This window comes from Jaculus jaculus, chromosome 1 (assembly GCF_020740685.1).
Source record: "Jaculus jaculus isolate mJacJac1 chromosome 1, mJacJac1.mat.Y.cur, whole genome shotgun sequence".
NCBI classification, from domain to species: domain Eukaryota; kingdom Metazoa; phylum Chordata; class Mammalia; order Rodentia; family Dipodidae; genus Jaculus; species Jaculus jaculus.
Window position 1 is genome coordinate 320,719,175 of NC_059102.1, and position 22,601 is coordinate 320,741,775.

Consider the following 22,601-nt stretch of genomic DNA (forward strand, 5'->3'; position numbering starts at 1 on the left):
CTAGTTTTCCTGTTTCAAAGATAAAAGAAGCAGAGTACATATTAAGCAGACTAATATTTGTATTCTCTGGATCCTAAATTAGTCCCTCTGCAAAAGTAACTATGCTGCTGCCTCCCCTGTCTTTCCTTACATCTTGATGGAGGGAAAAGTGAATGTGTGTGTCTGCGCATTCATGCCGCGTGCGTGGCTATGAGATGCTAAATCTGGGTGGTTCTTTTCGTTTGTTTATGTTCTTATCATAACACAGCTTCCTAAGAATGAAGAGGTCCTTCCTGCGTGTTTAAGCACCCTCTATTAAATTAGAATTTTGCTATAAAACATGAGACCACAGAGGCGATCTAATTACCAGCACTCTTTCAGTGCCATTCAGAAGCAGAGACCCAGGTGACCACATTTCTATCAAATACAAATTGCACTAAAGAGAAAAATCTATCCAAAAAAAGTACAAACTTGCTAGGTAAATTATGTGACATTTTCTTGGAAGCTTTGCCACATGAAGAACAAAGTACTTAAAAATTAAAGTTTCATGGAGATAAAAGAGAATACTCCTCAAGAAAAAAAAAAAGAATGCTCCTCTCTGAACCTATATTTTGAGTATAAAAAATCTATAATTAAATAATATTGCATATTACATAAGGATTTAAATGATATATTTTGAAGGTTAATAATAAAATGGAAATTATGGCTAAAAACTGGATCTTCACTTGAATTTCAGCTTAAATTTTTGTTTCTCTTGTACTTACCAACATAATAATTTTTCTTGATATGACTAGAGATTGCTTTGAGAAAAATCTTTGCAATAAATCATGAACATTTAATCAGTCTGAATGCTAAAGTTCAAATTTCAAGTTGTTATTTTCTTGATTAAGCTAAAACCTACTTTAAATATTATGCCCACACTAAAAGCTTTAATTTTTATTTTTTTAAGAGATGTATAAAATTTTGTAGACTTATGGGCATATGCAATAAGGTTACATCATATGGTGATCCTACAAGGTATCAAAGCAGCATCGTCAATGAAGAGCCAGTCCTGTTCACACTTAGGTTTAAGTCTGCAACAATGCTTTGGCTACATTTTACCTATCATTTTTTCCTAAACAGTAATCTTTTATTTTGAATTTGAATTAAGAAATTTAAATCGAATATTGGTTGTTTCTTCTGCCAAAGAATATTATTATATGAAATACTGGTAAAGAATTAAGTAAAATGTTTAGGTTTTTGTCTGTTTTATGAGCCTGAGTTCTTGATAGCTATAGATGTCACAAAGTAAGTTCAACTGAAAGTATCATTTTCATCCACTTGCTGTGGTTGATTTTTTTCATAGAACTGATTTGTTGGTATATATCTTTCATTTTTAGGTAGTTTATGTATTTGTTTGGCAGTATACATTGCAATATTATTTAAGCATAACTGTATTTTTAAATGCTGGAATTTAACATACACATAATTGATTTGTATGTTTTGGGTTAAGTCTCAAAGCAGCAATGGAGCTGTGTGTTAATCCATAGCTTATAATTGAAATGGTACATATTTGTGCATTTTAAGCCTTTTAGTGTAAAATGTCTTAATTGGAATACTTTCTCCCTTGGCTAATTCATTAGTGAAAATATTTATTCCTCAAGTTAATGCTACATAGTTATGAATCAATTTTTACATAGTGTAAGCTTGTTTGTGATATTTTGATTTCACTTTAAAACTTTTATTTTGCTTCTTATATGTATAGTTCCTACTCAGTATAATGAGAAGTGCAGACACACATGAGGAAAATACATATCAGCTGTCTGGTTTTACAAACGATCATTAAAACACCCTGTCTTTACTACTTTGACTCCAAATTATTGTCTTCTCGAACCCAAAAGTAATTTTCACAAGTACATTACACAACAGAACTTCATCTTCTGCTGCTTGGCAGTGGAGGATTTAAATCCATGCCGACAGTTCATTTGACAATGACCTTGAGGGGCTTTGCTTCTTGAAGAAGAAAGCAGAAGCTTGCGGTAAACAAAGTTCACTTCTGACAGATGGATTGAATGACAGAAAGGTTGCGAGTGCCAGAATAGCCCTGGCAGAGGAGGAAATGTTCAGTGGAATCCAACAGGAGAGGAGGTGTGAACAGGTGCAGGGTTGCTGACGGAAGGGGAACCAGATGGAAGGAGCCAGAGCCAGTTTATTTAAAGGAAAAGGCAGAAAACATTGAAAGGCTGTGCGATCAGTGGCTAAAAGTGTTCATAGAGGAAGGTAAAAATTCACAAAGCAAAACTGCACAGTGGGGTAGCTAACACTTAGCATAATGGTAGTAATTTGTGAGTTTAGTTTGGAAGTTGCAATTGAAATACATTCATCTTGGCTCTTGACACCATCAAGTATAGATATTTGAAAGTTGTTTATTTTTTAAGTTTCCAAGCTTTTTTTAATCCACCCATTAATTTCTTTCTTTCCAGCCAGCAGCTCCGTTGTGATAATACTAAAATTGTTTCGTCAGCTAAGAAAAAAAAAATTAAGTGAAGGTTAGCATTCCATTCAAATTCATCTTGTGATGCCTCAGTTTTGTTCACATATGGAAAGCAAATGCACGCAGTGTTGGGTGACATCTGTAATATCTAAGAAATTTGCAATGTTAGAATAGATGCTGCGGGTTGTTTCTGTTGTTTTGTGTCCCTGTTCATTTGTGAAGTCCGGCATGAGTGGCGGTGAGGAGAATGCTCTTGGAAGTACATGTTTGCCTGCCACGACCTGCAGGTTAGTCTCTGCTGCCCTGTTTCTCATGGACTTTTGGTGACCTGCCTCCAGGCAGACACCTGCAAACTCAAGCACAATTTGTAATAAGAACAGCATACAGTGGGACATAAATAAAGGGTTTTCTTATGTTCTTGAACCTATTAGAATTTTTTTTTGCAAACCAAAGACATTCCCTCTAATACTCTGTCTGGTCACATCATGCATGCCACTTACGTGAGCCCTTGTCTGTCACATTATCCTTGAAAAGTTTCCTGCATTACATTACCAACAAGGGGATGCCAGGGATTGGAGGGGGGGTGGCTCTTAGGGAGCAGTCACCAAGACAGACAATAAAAATGCATGATTGCTTTGAGCTTTTAAGGATCCAGTGATTTATCCACACACGTTTCTGTATATCTTCACAGAGGTTAAGTAGAGAAAACTGAGTAGTGCTGTCACATATCCTGACTCACCGCAGCCTGGATCGAAGAGATTGCATTTGATTAAGGATGGATATTTTGCAACATTTTGAATTTAGTGAAAGCGTCTTAGACCTACAGCATTATTTTGTCCGAAAATATTAAGAATTTAAATTTAATTAACAATTAAGGAAGATGCTTATTTACTTCAATTTATTTACAGAAATAATTCCTTTGGTCTTTTGTTGTTGTTGTTTATTTGGCTAAGCCTATATACAAGTATGTTTTTGAGGGAAAATAGTAAATAATTTCAATTTTTACTTAAATTGATTGGAGTGCATTTGCTTCATCTGTAATGAGCTGAATTCACCATCTTATCTGTCATCATGACTGGATGCCTTTCTGCCATAGTGCTGTTAAGCGTGCTACTCTTTGTCAAGTAATAAATGAAACACACCTGAACTATGGCATTCACACTGAAGAAGCAATCCTGCAACTCCTTCACATTCTAGATTTAACTGCATGTTCATTATAGGTAGAACTGATAGCTTCCTGGAAACATGCAATGTTAGTTGTACCCACATTGTGTCTTTTATTATGGGTCTTGTAGTTTCTTTCAATGGAGAGATAATGGACTGATTGCTGTTAAGCAGGAATTCATTTGTCCTTGTTTGAGCACATGTTCTGCTCTAGTTGCAGAAGGCAGTGCCAAAAGAATAAAACTTAAAAAAAACCATAATAATCCTCCTTTACTTACAAGTATTTATAAACTGATAGATAAGGATTATGAGTTTATGTGTGTATACAAAATCTGGAAAATGTCATATAGAGTTATAAACTTAACCATAGCTCAAGATGAGGTGAATGTATTAATGAAACTGTCCACGTTGCCCAACACTCACTCTGTAAGAGAACTGCAGTGCATAGGACTAAATGGCTACACTGGGCAAGCAGTTGTTAGGTGGCAGAGGAAGTTAGATTACCATTTCTTGGCTTCTACGTCAGCTGCTCTTTCTGTATCCCGAGTTACACTTGTTAATGAGGCAGCATCACAATACACAGTGCAGCTCTCTCACAACCCGTTACACAAAGGAAAAAGTGTTCTCTTTTGAGTTTGTCATGCGATAACTAGTCAGGTGACTTCCTAACTATCTTAATCTGTCCTCAGAAATGGGCTGGCAGGGTGGGGAAGCATCTTAACCTTGTCCTGCAGAGTACCTGACAGTCCCCTGCGGGGGTCACTTTCCTGCATGCTCACCCAGACCTACTGCCCCACTTTGCTTCTGTGTGCTCTTAAAAGTAAATTTGATGTTTAAATAATCAGAACCATTCATTGAATTTATATACGATTCAAAGTGTGATTCTTTGAATAAGATTTCTTAGAGTAGATATTGGTAAGATAAGCCCTGTTAGACAGTCTGGTCCAGCATTTTTAGCTGGTTGTGAAAGTATGGCCCCTAAATCAGACTCTGCAATAGATTTTATTTTCCTTTATCCCTCCACATGCCAGTCTTCTGCCCTTCTCCATGATCCCTTTCTTGTTCTTTGCAGAAATAGAACAACTTGTGGTAGTTGATAAGTTCTAAAAGTCAAGAACTTTAGCATTTATAATGTTTAATTTTTTTTGCAAATACAGTTGAAGGTACTTATAATAATTTCATGCAGCTTATACCAGTGAGTTATTCTATTAATTACCATCTTGTATGATTGTGGGAACGCTCAAGAGGACATACTCTGTGTGCTCCTGGCTTCTCTACCCACTCTTCTTTGTGAGTGTTTAAAGTACATGTCTCCCAGAAATACAAGCCCCACATTTTTTAGGCTTATTTGTTTTCCTCAAGTTACAGATAATGCTGGAGAGATGGCTTAGTGGTTATGACATTTGCCTGCAAAGCCAAAGGACCCTGGTTCGATTGTCCAGGACCCACGTAAGCCAGATGCACAAGGGGCCACATGCATCTGGCATTCTTTTGCAGTGGCTGGAGGCCCTGGTGTGCCCATTCTCTCTTTCTCTTTCTTTCTCTCTCAAATAAATTAATTAACTAATTAATTAAAACTATGAAGACAGTAGAGTAACTAACCAGGAATGGCAGAGTTTACTAGATAGACTGGTAGACTAATTTGATGTCATGATTTCCTGGTGGACATTGAGAGTGCTTACTGAGACGTGAAGGCTGGGCATATCTTTACTGGAAATTTGGAACAGAAATCCCTGAGGAAAAAAAAAAGTCCATCAGATAACCTGGTACTTCCTATTTAAAAATTACAGAAAGAGAGTCTAATGATAAACATTTTAATTGTATTAGATGTTAGCAATTCATAGACACAAGTGGCCATTTTTCTATAATTGAATAGCTCTTTAATATGGTTTATAAATTTATAATTTCGAATAGGAATGTATATTTTGGGAATTAAATCAAGCTGTATTCATTTTATAAAAAGAAGCTAAATGTACCACTGTTTTGGGGGAGGGGTCATGCTGCAGATGGACTCTTGGCCCTCACATGTTCTAGGCACATGCTCTGGTACTGTGACTCTGAGCCTCGTCCCTAGCCTTGTCATTGGTTTTAAATAATGTGATAACTAATTTCTTTAGCTTGAGCTGTTCTCAGTGTTCTGTCAGAATCCTGCATGGTTTTCCCCTTCAAATAATAAGATTGACTGAGTTAAATGGGAACATTATCAGGGTTAAAAATGTTATTTCAGTGGCATGTGCTTTTTATAAAAATAAGATCTCTGATATCTTCATGAGGTATTAAGTGTAGTAGTTTTATCAGTATGATTATTTTTATCTGTGAAGCATCCAAGTCAAAATCTTTGTTACAGGAGATGATATAGGAGTGAAACAGAAGAGTCATACCCAGAATAACCTGAGAGCCTCAAATGCAAGCTACATGTATAATTAAAATTTTAAGTAGCCACATTTTTAAAAGTCCAAGTAAATATATTAATTTTAATAGTATGGTTTATATAGTCTAGTATGTAGAAAATCATACCATTTCAACATGTGGTCGGTTTAACAAATTGTTACGCCCCACATTATACTTATAACATGCTTGGTTTATTTAATCTGTCTGCATTTCAGATGCTTAGTGACCACCTGTAGCCAGTGGTTGCTGTATGAGCTCTAAAATCTTGTCACCTATTTTCTCCACAATACGAAACATAAATATAGTTGGATTATTATGAGCATTAACTCTGGGTTTTATTTCTATAGCTATGTGGATCTTTTCATAAAACAAGAAATTCATGGTAGCTTTTTCTTTACTGTGGAGACAGTTACCAAGCCTAGTTTTATCCTGTTGTACCATCTCTTCAAGGAGGAAGAAGATAAGGGAAGCTGCCACTTACGGGCCATTCTGTAAAAAAACAGATTGACAATAATTGTACCAGCATCATATTATAAGATATTCCAGAGTTTACTGCCCCATCTTTGATATGTTAAGGTTGTTAAAAAGTAAGTTTGACAAAGACAGTGCATTAGTTGAATTCAGACTCCTCAGATGGTGATCCACACTGGACATTGCTGATTGCTTCATGTAGAACCTTTCACAGAATCCAGACACCACCATTTGATGAATGAGAACAGTGCGGCTAGGACAAAGTTCCACTTTAATATCATACAACTTTTCCAGGGTAGAGTCAAGACTCCAGCCTGGGCCTGTGTGTGCCCAAAGCATGCATGCATACCCACTGTGCAATACTATCTTCGTGTGTAGCTGTAAGCAGCAAATTGAGGAAAATTTCCGAGAGAGAGAGATGAAGAGGCAGATTGAGAGAGAGAAAAAAATAGGGTCTCTAGCCACTACGAATGAATTCCAGATACATATGTTATTTTGTGCATCTGGCTTATGTGGGCACTTGGGAATTGAACCTGTGTCCTTAGGCTTTGCAGGCAAGCACCAACGAAGCCATCACTCCAGCCCTAGTTTTGAACTTCGTATGTAAGTGTTATACCAGGAAAACTTTGTATGCAATATCTGGGTAGTACTAGAAGGAGAGCTACTACTTCAGTTTTCATTCAGTGGGGGCGGGACTCTATTACACAGCGCACACATGGCAGACTTTGCTGTCAAGTTTACAGACACCAGAAGCCATTTCCTCAACTTCTGCTTCCTTACATAGAAAGGACTGGCCCAACCCAACTGGTAGGATAGAGGAATAGTGTCCTATAGTACACCATTGTTCCCAGAAGTATCTTAGGATTCTGGCTACTTAAATTCCTTTTGTCAGGGCATGAGTTTTGACTTGGACTCATGGAAGTGAGTTTGGAGATAGAGCTGGGAGAAAGGAGAGGGGGAAAGTCGTCAGATCAAAGAGGAAGCCCTGCAGCTGGAGAAATGGCTGGCACCAGAGGAAACCCCGAAACAAATACCTAGACTTGACGGGGGTGGGGGTTGGTAAGAACTGCCACAATCAGGTGTTACAAAGCCAAACAGAAATAATGTCAAATCCGGAAACAATCAGTGGGCAAGTGTCAGAAACAATGCTTTTCTCATTTGGAGAAGCGAGCTACTCTGATGGGAATCCGAAGATGGGCTCAGGTCAATTTCCACTCCAGAAATATTGTACTTCTCTCATGTGCATCAGTGGAGAGGTGACAGAATGTCACCCCCACATTAAAACTGAGCTGCTGTTTTTGAAACCAAACCAAGGCCAGTAGTCAGTAAACTACAATACTAATTTCTGTATACAGACACACTGACTGTTTGATTGACAACTCTTCATTGAAGAAATAATAAAATTGTGCTATCTTTATTACAGCAGTTTGCACTCAAAACTTGTTAGCTAATTTTGCTGCTTGAAACAGTTACAAACTGAGGTATAATTTTAGTAGGGTCTCATATTCAACTTATGGGCTTTAACTATTAGCAGGAATGTGTTGTATTTGGTGTAGTTTGCTTTAAAATCAGAGGCATAGTTTTGATATGTTTTAGACATATTTCTAATGCTAAAGACCCAGAATTCTGAGTCTTATTATCTGGAATTCTTTCCTGTGGAACACCTCTCTCCCAACACTTAAAATAAGTGAAGCATTACTCTATCATAGTTAAGAAATACATATAAAGTATATATTTAATAATAATTCTTGCTATAATGGCACATTTTTCAAGAAATTTGATAGCCACAAAGGAATCAAAATGTTTCATTTGGTTATATATCCCATAAACTTACTTCTAAAATATTTTAATAGAATAGGAGCTATCCAACCAGCCATACAAATTGAGAATGACATTTACATTAATAGTTAGTAGAAATGCAATTAGAATATATCGATCCTCCTGTTATCTAATATGAAGTTACTCATCAGAGGAATTGGTAATTAGGAATTAAATATGCTGACATTTTGCAGAAAAGAATGGCAAGAATCGACTGAGTCATCAGTTTACAAGGGCAGATTACATATGGAAAGTAGAAAGTTCTGACAATATGAAGATGCAAGGGCAAGGTTGTGATGTGATTCATTTTATGTACTAGCAGATTTATCATCATTCTTTGGTCTGAAAAATTGGGCACATGGTACTGTGAAATAGGACAGAGGGATGCTTTACTAGTTTATAGGAGCCATGTCCAATGATGACTTAATGCACCAGGTACCCCTTGAGGCAAGAGACAGAGAAAGTTGAGCTGACAGCTAGTACCACCTGTGTTAGGTGGCCATTTAACTTTAGTGTGTTCCTGTGGGCTCTACCACATCTAAGGAAGCCATTATAGAAACTGCTCTTACTATTGCTGTGGTAATAAGTGCTTCCCCTGCTTCTGATGTTGTCCCTTCCCCATCTGTTCCTTCAGTGCCGCCAGAGTGATCTTTCTCGAGCACGGGTGTGATCACAACACTCCCCTGCTTAAAACCCTACATTGGCTCCCTATTTCTCTCAGGATGAGGGCCTTAAAAATAGCTACAAGTTCTGGCTCCTGCCTCCATCTCTAGTCTCATCTTTCTTCAATAATCTCCCCTCCACCAACTGCTCACTGCCACCCCACAACATATATACTCCAGCCTCCAGTCATGCCAGAATTACTGCTGTTTTCCAAAGGCACATGGCTATCTCTTCTCCCGTGGTCTTTGTACATGCTGTCCTCTTCACTTGTCACAATTTTCCTCTCTTTCTTTGTATGCTGGATTGCTACTCAGATTGAAAGTTTGTACATTTTTAAAGACTTATTTTTATTTATTTATTTACTAGAGATAGAGAGATGGGTGGGAGGGGAGGAGGAGAGAGAGTGAGAATGGGCACACCAGGGCCTCTAGCCACTGCAAACGAGCTCTAGGCACATGCGCCACCATATGTATGGGATTATGTGGGGTCTGAAGAATTAAACCTTGGTCCCTACGCTTCACAGGCAAGTGCCTTAACCACTAAGCCATTTCTCCAGCCCCTTGTACCTTTTTTTAAAAAATATTTTGTTCATTTTTTATTTATTTATTTGAGAGCGACAGACACAGAGAGAAAGACAGATAGAGGGAGAGAGAGAATGGGCGCGCCAGGGCTTCCAGCCTCTGCAAACAAACTCCAGACGCGTGCGCCCCCTTGTGCATCTGGCTAACGTGGGACCTGGGGAACCAAGCCTCAAACCGGGGTCCTTAGGCTTCACAGGCGAGCGCTTAACCGTTAAGCCATCTCTCCAGCCCCCCCTTGTACATTTTTAAACCTTCCTCCCTGTCCCTGGCCACTCCTTCACTCCAATCCCATCTACCTATGTGACTGAAAGAATTTAGCTCTTTTTAAATATTTACCATACTCTTAATGATTGACCTTTTATTTTATGACCATCAACCATTTAAGTCTGGTTTGTGTCTTGTACATTAATCCATTTCCATACGTTTGTGCTTGGCACAAAGTAGTTGCTTAAGTGTCTGTGGAGTGGATAAGTGTGACACTGTTTGACTTAACATCTTTTTGTGTGTAAGGCCATGTCCTGAAGTGGGAAGAACACTGCACTTGGAGAGAGAAGACAGGTCTGCTTCCAGTTCTACCAGTTTCTAGCTGCGTGGGTGGCTTTGAGCAAATCTCTTAATTCCCTCAGCTTTAGATACTTTCTCTGTCAAGCAGGGATATCTCCTCCATTCCCCAGCCTCCCAGAATTGGAAGGAAAGGCAGGTCAGTGTTTTTGAATGTGTCATAATACAAAAAGCACAGCTATGTGCAGGATGAGCAATGGTCTGCGGGTTTCTTTTCAGCAGGGTTGGGTGTAGCTCAGCTAGAGCTCTTGCTTAGTATATCGGAGATCAAGCAACACACACACACACACACACACACACACACACACACACACACATCCTCTATAAGTAAAGGTAAGTTGAATAGGTATAATAGAAACAGATAATATATAGTTACGCACATTCTCCTTTGATACTAAGTCTTTAAGTTCCTTTGGAGCTTGTGGAAGAACATATTTGGAGGGAAATTTATTTTTAGAGATGTTTCTGTTAATATTTCCTTTCCTTTGTATGTACTCCTTTGAAGGAAGTTGACCTCCTTTTAACTTGTTTCTTTCCAAGAAGTGACTCATGCTTGGATATGAGAGCTCATATTTCAACATTGCACTTAAAGTTGTGACATACTTTGCAGTGAAGAAAAATGAAAGTCCTTTACTCTAAGGAATATGGAAGATATAAAGGTGTTTGTTTTTTTTTGTATTATTGAGGAAGATCACTGAACCCGAGTCTTTTTGTTATTTGTTTCCTCCCAGAGTTTCTACATTTGCTCAGATATGAGAAAATAACCTCTGTTGGCAGAAAACAAACACTGCCAGCAATCACTCAGTTCTTCCCAAAACACAGAAAGCACCACACTTCTGTTAACATCATGATTGGTTTTGTGTTGTGGTTACGTTCAAAAGTAATAATGAAACTAAGTTAAATTCTTGGAGCTTTTTTTTCTCACCACTTCTTCTAGTCAGTAGAGAGGACACTTACATCTGGGAGGACACTTAGTACTTTCTACTAACAGGTACTTGCTCATCATTTTTTTATTGAGCATACAGCCATCTACCAGACACTATTCCAAGTCCTTGTGATAAATTAGTGCGCAAGGCAAATGCCCCAGTTCTCTATGCACTTAGCTTCCAGCTAGAAGCACAAGTAGTCTTTCCTAGCTTGAAATAGAAGATACTTGTGGCCTTTCAAAGTTGCAAAGTTCTTTGAGGCAGATACAACTATCTGATGTTATTGTAGGAAGAAGAGCTCCAGCAGTACATGACAAGTGGGAAAAAAGAAAGAAAACTAGTTTGATATTTGGCTGTCAGGATGTGTAATCCCAACACACACTTATAAGCAAGTGATTGAAGACAAGTGAACCACTGTGGACTGTCAGGGCAGAGAGCCCTAAGTATCCTGGCTAATTATTATTATTATTATAATTATTATTATTTGCAAGCAGAGGGAGATAGAAGAGAGATAGAGAGAGAAAATGAGCACACCAGGGCCTCCAGCCACTGCAAATGGACTCCACGTGCACTTTGTGCATATGGCTTATGTGGGAACTGGGGAAGTGAGCTGGGGTTGTTAGGCTCTGCAGGCAAGTGCCTTAACTGCTGATCCATCTCTCCAGCCTGTAGCTACATCTTTTACTGACAGGGAACTTGGTCAAATCATATAATAATTAAGCCTCCTTCATAAAGTGAAAATAATAAATAGAAAGTCTCCCTTATTGAGTTGGTAGGGGGAGAGGTAAAAGATTGTTTGGAAAGAGCTTAGTTTACACTATGCACTAATAAATATTAGCTTATTAATATGGTCTCTTACGATAAGATTTTTTTCTTATTTGGATGAAGAGCCCCAGGTTGAAAGCATTCTCAGTTATCCATGGTCATACAGATTCTCGGGAGGTAGGTGCTATTGTGACCTGCTAGGTCTACAAGCTTTCTGCTGTTCTCGACTGCCTCTCATGTTGCTTGACACAAGCAGAATCAACAGTGAATGATACATACATAAATTAGGAAAAAATGGAGCAAAACAAAACTGTAAGCAAACATTTAACTCGAGTTACTAGTAGACTTACCTTCTGTGGATAACAGTTTTGAAACTTTCTCTGGCTTCCAAGTTTGAACAATGAGTAAATATGTTGAAAATAATCAAAGCCAAGTTTTCACTATTGAGCAACAAAATTTTAAGCATGGAAAGAAAAGAGACTAGGTTATACTTGTGATGTTGATTGTAACTGAAAGTATCTCTGCCCATGTGCATTTATTTTTCTGAATGTTCATACATTCATGTTTGCATACATGGTTATTCATAGTCTGACTTTCTCTATTAAGGTGACTTTGAAACAATAACTCCACAGTCACCATGAGCATCATCTGGCTATGATCTCAGTTTCTCCATTAAAATGCACCCAATAAAACCTTCTTGGACAAATGTTGATTCCAAGACTGTTCAGGGACAGTACAAGATGAGCCTGCAGCATCTTGGGATAGAAAACTTGAAAGTGTACAACATTAATAGAGACATGTTACACAGAAACCTGGTTGAAAGAGAGACACCACTGCCCACGTTCAGGATGAGTTGAATCTACAAGTAAATATGATCACAAGGGATTACAGCCCTCTAAATAAAATAAGAATCTGGAATAGTGAGCAGATTTAATAAGTTAATAAATGGGAAAGGAAAGTTCTTTCATATAGAACAGTGATAACTATTAAACATAGAGAAAGAGCAATGGGCTGGAAGTTGTCATTAGATGCAAACCTAGAACGTGAGATTTTGGAGGGCAGTAAGATATTTCACAGTCTCAGCATCTTCCTATAGATTGCCTATTAATTATAAAGAAGAAAGCAGTCACTTCCCAGAGGAGAAGCTTGGGATAGCTCACACTACCCCTTATGTACTGGGGCTGTGTCATACCTGCTCATGAGAGACAACTGCATTTTTCTTCCCAGCCTGATGGTTTGTCATGTCACTTTGGTAATTTAAAACAGACTGTTGTAGAAATATCTATACTGAAAACTGCTTAACAATACAACTGAGGGATCTCTGCCTGAACCTTGAAAACAGTTACGGAACACTTTCCAGCATGCTGATGGTACAAAGAGCATCATGTGTTGAAAATCCCATCCACACCACGCTCCCTGCTGCTGCTCTCTATGTTCCTTTAAGAATGGTTCTCAGCGGGGCCCAGAGAGGTGGCTAAGCAGTTAAGGTGTTTGCTTATAAAGCCAAAGGATCCCGGTTCGAATCACCAGGGACCATGTAAGCCAGATGCACAAGGGGACACATGCATCTGGAGTTGGTTTACAGTGGCTGGAGGCCCTGGCATACCCATTCTCTCCCTCCCTCTCTCTGTAATAAATAAAAAAAATATATATTTTTTTTTAAAAAAGAAATTACTAGTAAGGTAGTGGGGGAAAGGTGAAAGGACACAAGAGTCAGGTAAACAGTGGGAAAGGGGGTAGGGAGGGGAAAGGAGGGTGGAGGAGAATCAACTAAAACACTTTTCTTTTGAAAATGCCAGAATGATACCTAAAACTCTGTGTGCTAACTAAAAAAAATACACTAAATAAAAAGTAGGGACTTTTTACCCCCAAGGATTGCATTGCAATACTAGCACATCAGACCTCAGGAGAAGGTGACTAGAGATATGGCCAATGGGAGGGGGTTCTTGGTCACCATCAGCACCAGATGCTGGGAGGGTGTCCATTGCTAGGCAGGTACTTAGTCCAGAGGCACTTGGCTTTTCTGTCCCAGGCCGATTGTTGAACTTCAGGATCGTCAGAAACTCTTGATCTCTCAGTCTAATTGCAAAATTAAAAGTGTAGCTTTTTTACTTTTTTTATTTTATTGTTTGAGAGAGAGAGCAAGCACGGGGAAACCAGAGCCTTCTGCCACTGCAAACAAAATCTAGACACATGCACACCTTGTGTATCTGGCTTATGTGGGTCCTTAGGAATCTAACCTGAGTCCTTTGGTTTTGCCAGCAAGGGCCTTAACCACTAAGCAGTCTCCCTAGCCCAAAAATATAGCTTTTAAAAGTTCTACTAAGTTATTTTTGCTCTGTTGCATGTTAAGATGGCAAGATTTGAAAGAATAAATGACATGGAAAGTGGGATTATGAATATTGTTGCAGCTGTTTTTAGAAATAGTCAAGATAGTAATTGGAGAAAAGCCTAAGGGATTGTATACTTGGTGCATGTTTGAGGCATTGCCAGTGCCTGTGTGCTCTCTTTGATCAAGAAAACATTAGCTAAACTGGGTGTGGTGGTGCACACCTTTAATCTCAGCACTCAGGAGGCAGAGGTAGGAGGATTGCCATGAGTTTGAAGCCACCCTGAGACTACATGGTGAGTTCCAGGTCATTTTGGGCTAGAGTAATATCCTACCTCGAAAAACAAACAAGAAGAAAAAAGGAAACACTGGCTGGCTAACATATGCATGTCTGTAGGTACATTGTATAATGCGATGAGTAAAGGCAGACGTCCTTACTCTAGAGCTCTTATTTCTTTAAAAATTCAACTTTATTGAGGTAAATAGATCATAAAGTCACTTTCTTTTTTGATATATAATCTCGCTATGTAGCCTAGTCTGGTTTTAGCCTCCCAAGTGTTGGAGTTAGAGGCCTGAGCTGCCACACCTGGCAAAAAAAAAGTCATAAATTTTAGGTGGGTAGGTAAGTGCATTGTGACAGTTTTGGAGCCATCATCATCATCATCATGACACAGACCCTCTATGCCTACCCCGAGTGTCCCTGGTATCCCTCCCCTGGCCCCTCGTCCCAGTGGCATGCTCCACTTGCTGTCTCCTGTTTCCCTATCTCGAGTGCTGTGCAAAAGGAATCCGCACATAAGGCTTGGTGCCCTGCTTCTTCCCGCAGCGCTCTGGTCCATCACGTGTGGTGGCAGCAGTGGTTCCTTCACTCTTTGGCCTGAGATTCTCTTGTTAGGCTGTCACCCGCCATGGACCACATGACAGGCATTTTGGTAGTCTCTCTTTCAGCCACCGTGAATAAGGCCTTCAGCCCCTTGCTAATTAAGAAATGCTCTTCTTCACTAGCATTGCTGGTCTTCTGCTTTGCAAACCTGGGCTGAGTGCAAGCTTTGTTACAGGGAGAGCCTGGGGCTTTGTGTGAGCTCGCTGGGAAAGACAGCCAGAGGCTGGCTTAGCTCTCCATGAGGTTACCAAACCAGCTGGATTGATCTCGTGGCTTTTCCATGTCTTGGTAGCTTTTCTCCCTTGTGCCTTTCTTATGAATTATTTTACCATCAGCCTATATTCATTTGTTTTTGTATGTTTTGAACTTACTAGGGGCAAGGCCTATGTGTGCTTGTTTATTTTTATTTTATCAGTAGAGTGTTTTGTACATAATAGAACTATAATAAACATTTAGCAAATTTCTTTTAATTCTCTAATCCTTTTCTTGAATACCTGGATGGTTTTGTTAATTCTTTCAGTTCATTATTTCAGTACCTCTAAAGTTTCACAAGTAGGTTTCCCTGAGCAAAAAAGTAGTTTTGATCCTGCCTGGGCATTACAATAATTCACTATATGAATTCCAGTAACCCTCAGTGGAATGGGGGCAGGGAGGAGGGAAATGGGACCAACACATGATTTGTCCATACAACAAAGTTTCTAATTAATGAAAATAAAAATGAAAAAGTCACTATGTAACCTCTCAGTTAATAATTCACTAGGTAACCTCATAAATTCTTTATGGCCTTCAGCATATGTAATGTGGATTATGTTTAGTTGTTCAGCTCTAAAATAAGAAGGTTACATGAAACAGATGTGAGATTCTCTTTCGTTTCTGTCCTTCTGAGGTTTCATGAAAAGCTTAGCAAATCCAAAAAAGCCTGAAAGGAGTGCCTTCCCAGGAGAGGCTGGGGAAGGAGGGAAGGAGGAAAGCAGAGATGTGTAGTGTTTTTATGCTGGAAAACAGCACTTAGATTCTGTCAAGTGGAAGGAATGTTGGGGAAGGACAGAAGAAATACAAGATGATATGTGGTTAAACTTCATTTGTAGAGGGCTATTTTTAATTACTGTATAAAGAGAACTTCAATTAAGGTGGCCAATTTAAAATATCAGTAATTAGGCAGTTCTCATTCTAAAAGTTGTTGATGAGATTGGCAGCCTTTTACGTTGGGGAACTGTAAATCCTTCTTTGCAACATGCATCCTTCCCTCTTTCCTTTCTCAGATGTATATTGGCTTTGAGCAGTGCATTCTCTGGTCACCTGATTTTTCCAGGTCTCAAATCCCTAAGAGTCTCTCAGCCTGTCTCCTGCTATAGTTTGGCTTGGCCAGGGCTACTCAGTAAAAAGAGTGCAGGGGCTCTGATTAAACCTACTATTTCAGAGCATGGTCTCTAGCTGGCAATGCCATTAAGGGCCATTCTAGTCCAAACACTCTATTCTAACACGCCTGAGGACTTTCTGCCCACTTATATAAATCTTGAGTAGATATTCCGGTTTCACCTAAACACTTCACTCTGCCTTTTCCCTATAGCCAGGACATAAGAACATCAATCATTTAACATTTGCTGCACATTTTCCATGTGCCAAATGCTGAGCTAGCCAGCAATAACAAAGGATGTAAACTTTGTCAGATATGCAAACTAGTAACTAACGCATGGCAAGTGGTGTCTTATGGGACACACACAGCATACAATGAGAAACCCTAGGAAAGAACCATTGATTTAGAAGAAAGAGAGAGGTGAAGAGGGGTAGAACCTGGAGGTAGGCCCTAAAGGAAGAATCTACATCATGCAGAGGGATTGGATGGTGGACCAGGGCATTCTAGGAAGAGGAAAGAACATGTGCAGTGATTCCTAGCCAGAAAATGCGTGGTGTGAAGGGGGAGGCAAAAAGTAGCCTCGTCTGACTATCCATTTGTTGCAATATACTAGTTTGGAACTGAGTGTGAGACAAGACCTTGGACCATGTCCAGGGGGGTGTTGTTGTTAGAAGTACCAGAAGGGACCTTATTTCACATTTAGCATGGACCCCTGATGATTGCACTTGAGTGAGGTGTGGGTGTATTTTCATTCTGGAATTTTACACTACAACATTACCACATGCATTGACCAATTTCAATACAGGCTTTCCTTATGTTGCTTTATAATTAGAAGCCAGTGAATTGAAGTTCCACAGCGGTACATAGACTTGTAATGATAGCTTTATGGAATTGTTTATTTTTAGTTTGGCAAAGGCTAGGCAGTAAATATCTCAATTAGTAAACTAAAGCAGCATGGATGAGAAATGCCCACAAGGAGATCAGGCATTAGAAATACTAAGTCATTTAACTAGAGGAAACTCTCTTCCTACTTTCTCCTAGTTAGAACTTGATGAACCCACCCAGCGTGCGCTCACCTATGAGGTACATCCACAGTGCTGCCAGTGACGAGGGCCTTCACATTGCTTGGGTCCTACTTGTTTAAGATATTTCTCTGTGTAGGAGCCATTGTGGTTGGACACTGACCCAACAGAATAGTTCAGTATCCTGTCTCACGTGGTGGGGGTGGGGGCCGGGGGGGGTTGTCTTACTTGCAATATCAGTGTGATCCAAAGAGAGTTCATTATGCGTTGAGGAAAGTTACTTATTTTCGTCTTCCAGTTTATCTTCACATTGCATGGCCTGATATTGAAAGAATTTAATGAAAACTTGCTTATGGTGCTGCAGAAGCATTTGTTGGTGCCTAGATAGAGTTCTGCATTCTGCAGGAGATTATGCTACATCTCAGAGGAAATCCAGAAGAGATCTACAAAGCCTAGCTTGAAAATTTACTTAAATTATGAATCAAATCCTGCTCTTCCTAGAATTCCACAGTCTCGGACATACTGACCACTTAGAAGATGCAAGGTTACTTGATGATGTAAGGCAGGAAGACCGGTTCAGGGAAGAAAAAAAAAGGTTCATGTGCTCTAAAGTGAAAAAATATCTGCAATTAGTTGTCATGTTTTGATTTTTTAGAACTTCATCTTAAAGTACATTTTGACTTCAGGTGTGTATCTTACATACACTGAGGGGTCCTTGGAGTCTCCCCCTCCTGGGGGCAGGGATATATCAGAAAGTATCACATTTATTCACTATCCATTCTCTGTGGTCCACAGGGGAAATGATGAGGTCTGCGTACCTGCACCTGCAGATTATAGTTCTGTACATTTCCTCACTGTTTTGCAGGCTGGAAAAAGATAGCATTCAGCAGAGCTTCAGCAAGGAAGCAAAGGCCCAAGCCCTTCAGGCCCAGCAGAGAGAGCAGGAGCTGACACAGAAGATACGGCAAATGGAGGCCCAGCACGACAAAACTGGTGGGTGGTCGGGAGAGATTAGAGCCTGGGCACTCACTCACAAGCCAGGCCCACGCCTTACTGTGAAATGACATCAGGAACACCTGTAACCTTTGGCTGGCCGAAGGGAGCAGATGCTAACTACACCGGAGATTCCGAATTACATATTAGTTAGCGTTTAAAAGAGAAAATGGAAAGTATTGCCCACTGTCTGTTGATTTCAGAGTGCTGCTCTCACATCTGTTGCACCATCTGGATTATGAGTTTATTTACCTGTGTTCAAGAAACGTAAAGCTGAGAGAGACCACAACAAAGTAGAAAAACAAAGGGCTTGTTTTTGGCTGGGTTTTCAGGCACACATGTTATATAAAGAAAATAGCATCAGAAGCTCTGCGGGAAATGCTCTGAGCTTACAGTTAGAGTCTCCTGAATAGCATTGAACAGTTCCCACAGTACACACATTATAGCTTCTCTAAAAGCCTAATGAGTTTGCTTCAGCATCCAAACTGGAGAAAAGCTTTAGCCATTAATCGGTTCTTAATTCACTGTCGCAGCTGGATGTAATTCAGTGGCTCCAAATTGATATGTTCCTTTATTTAATCTTTGCAGCTTCGAACATTTTCAGCATTTGTATGATTTCCCCTCCCCCAACCCAATCTAGAGTGATGTTTAATCCTTTGCATTCTTCAAGTTCTCACAACTGCTGTTAAAACTCACTAATGCAAGGCATTGACCACAGCTGGCAGCTTGGCTAAAAATTGCCATCTTTCATCACATTGGCACTATTCTGCAGACTGAGTTGGCCAGTAACTCTTTACCTTTAATTTGAAAGTAAAATGCTCTTTGAAAATAGGCAGTTTGATGTGTTCAGTCAGAGCATTATGTGGTGCCTTTCACTTTTGAGTTGTGTGTTCACAGACAGTGTTAGTCAAAACAAGACAGTGTCAGTCATTAGAATTCCACACCACATACTCCACACTGATTGTACTATTAAAGCAAAAGTTTAATTGATCCTTTCCCTTCCAGAAAAATGTTGCTTAATTTCAGTGGCTTGCTTTATTTTGTTGTGTATGCTATATGCCTTTTTCAAACCATTAGCTAAAATTGAAAAGGAATAATTACTTAGAGATAATTTTCACAGGATTTAATGTATATCGTATTTAATGAAACAGTAAAAATTATTTCCTATCCCATAGGTGAAAGTGCTCAACATGAAAGCCATTAAATAAGCTACTGACTTATAAAAAAGCGAATGTCACAGTGATTCAAGCAGTTACCTCCAGCACTTTCAGTTGAGATTTTTCTCCTCACAGAATTTGGCCAGAAGAAGTGAAAATTCACTAGATTTATAAATGTTTTTTTTTTTTCACCTAAAAACACAAAGAGGAAATTAAAAGATAAATTGTTGTTTGTCCCAATTATTAGTAGAATCCTAATGGTCCAAGAGTCTTGAGAAGAATCTTATGAGTATTAGATAATTTGTTAGCTTTTAAAAGCATCTTAAGAATCCTTCATTTTATTTTACACATACAAATCACACTGTCTTTGATTTCTTTGACCAAAGCTTTATTAAGGCACATGGTATTAACAAATTAATCAAAAATCTAAAGGAAATTACACATATCACCTTAGTAATTAGAACAGTGTCTGCAAGATTCAAGCAGGGGTGGCAGGGGAATGTGTGAGCTATGAGAAAATGTGAAACAAAGCCCAAGTTACAGAGACTTCCTTGGTTTTAGTTTTGAATTATCTGGTTGTGAGAATTTTGACACTGTTTATAGTAAAATTGTCAAAATAAAAATATAATATGTTGCATATTAGAAAGATATAAGCTTCTATGACTGCCTTTGAGGTATTTGACAATTTACAAACATGTGAAAATGTTATACAAGCTAATATGATCAAAAATGTTAATAGGGTATAATTATATTATGAAAGTAAATGTCTCAGTGTCTTGCCAGATGATATGTCCTTTAGCTGAGGACACTGACAGCAGTCTAGTGGCTTCTAGGAACACATAGTGATCTAAAATGCATTAGCACTGCACATTTGGAAGCATTGCAGAGCTATAGCCATAAACATCTCATGTTGGTGTGTTCATTGTTTCTAGAAAATGAACAATATTCCTTGCTGACCTCCCAGAATACATTTTTGACAAAGTTAAAGGAAGAGTGCTGTATGTTAGCCAATAAACTAGAACAAATCTCACAAAAAAGCAGGTAAGTTATTAGATAATGAAGTATTTTCATAGTGCTATTTGTTTGATTACTATAATTTGCCTTAAAATACATTTTACCATGTTGTAAATATAATGTTAAAATTAGTTACTTGTTGATGTAAGTTTTTGTGAAAAATACTTTATCTGTATGGGTATTTTTTATAATTATCCATCCAGTTTCTATTGTGTATGTGTGTGTCCATGTCTACCAGCACATGTGTGTCACTGTGCCTGTGTAAGGACCAGACATCCAGCTCAGATGTTGCTCTTTGCCCTCCACATTGGTGGAGGCAGGACTCTGGTTGTTTACTGCTGTCTCCTGGACATTCTCCTGTCTCTGCATTCCATCTTGCTGTAGGTGTGCTCTGATCACAGATATGAGCTACTGTACTTAGCTTCACATGGGCACTAAGAATCTAAACTCCATCCTCACACTTGTGCAGCAGGTACTGCATCCACTGTGTCATCCCCCTGACTCTGTCCATCTATCTGTCTATTATCCATCTATCTATCCATCCATCTATCTATCATCCATCTATCCATCCATCCATCTATCCATCCACCCATCATCCATCAATCTATCATCTAACTATCTATCTATCATCCATCCATCCACCCATCCATCCTCTATCATCTGTGTATCATACATCTATCCATCCATCCATATATCATCTATCGATCTCTCTCTCTCTCTCTCTCTATCATCTATCTATCTGATATGATGTTTTCAGTGTTCAGTATGAAACCCAGGACCTTGTCATGTGAGGGCAGCACCCACCATTGAGCTAGATCTTTACTTTTTTCACCATAATATGCACTTACTATAACTTGGTTTTTGTAATGTTTAGAACTGAAAACTATGAAATTTCAGAAATAAAGATCAAGATGATAACTATTATAAGGGATATGACTCAAGCTTAGATAGTTAACAAATTCTAATTTATTATCATAATCTCAGAAAATGCACAAAAGTTATCTTTAGGTAAAATCATTAGGGAAATTGAGCAGATGCTTGATATACATTATTTAATTCTCACAATAGCTTGGAACAGGAAGTATCTTCCTATACAGATGAAGATGCCAGAATTGTTTAAGTACCTCGTTAGAAGGAGAGCTAGAGTTCTAACATAGGTATAGTTGCTGCTAGTGCCTGTGGTCTTTCTTATAATCATTACATTATTTTACACCTACTACTAAAGTAAATCCAGTATGGTTGGGTATCTTGACAGGCATTTGTAATATCAGCTACTCAGCACACAGGAGGATTGCTTGAGCCCAGGAGTTTCCAGCCAACCTATATGCAATGTGGCAAGATTATGTTTCTAAAAAAACAAAAAAAGAAGAAGAGAAGAGAAAGAGGAGAGAAAGGGAGGGGAGGGAAAGGGAAAGGAGAGGAGAGGCGAGGTGAGGAGAGGGAAAGAAGAAGAAAAGGAAAGGGGAGGAGAAGGGGGGAGAGAAAGGAAGGGAAGAGTTGAGCTCAGGCCACAATATTATTTATTAATTATGAGAAAGATTAGGAAAGAAAATTAGCCTTTAACTTCCTGTAGAGCAGTAAACAGGATCGTCATGTAATATTTAACCTGTGAGCCAATGTTAACCTATACTGTGTCCCTGGGCTCTCATTTTCCTCCTTAAATCCATCAGCTTACCCAGTGCTGTTCTAGTGACCTTGAACCTCAGCATGTTTCCGGCTCCTCTATTCTGATTCCTCGAGCTCCTGACCACTGCTCTGTAAACTGAGCGTGTTCTTTCACACCTGACACATAGATGGCACCCAATGCATATTTATGGAATGAATGATGAATGAAATAAACAGGTGTCATACTACCCCATATGCTGACCGGATTTGTGATGCCAACCTGTTCCTTCATGGATGGCAAGCATTGTGCAGAACAAAGCTCTGGAGCTCAGAAAGAACCAGCTTTGAATCTTAGTGTGTCAGTTACTTAGCTACATGACCTTGGATACATGCCTGTCTCCCAAAGCCAAGCTTTACCAGGGTTTCACTCTAGCCCAGGCTGACCTGAA

The 22,601-nt window shown here is 39.1% G+C and overlaps 1 protein-coding gene across 7 annotated transcripts in view; it reads left to right on the top strand.

The window, feature by feature from the left end:
- The window catches only part of Sdccag8 (SHH signaling and ciliogenesis regulator SDCCAG8), a 223,535-nt gene that overhangs the window by 126,856 nt on the left and 74,078 nt on the right, over nt 1-22,601 (top strand). For all 7 annotated transcript variants that reach the window (XM_045151003.1, XM_045151019.1, XR_006637261.1 and 4 more), the window contains 2 exons: nt 18,249-18,376; nt 20,466-20,574. In XM_045151003.1, coding sequence (XP_045006938.1) covers nt 18,249-18,376; nt 20,466-20,574 — 237 coding nt within the window. The remainder of the gene's footprint in view (nt 1-18,248; nt 18,377-20,465; nt 20,575-22,601) is intronic.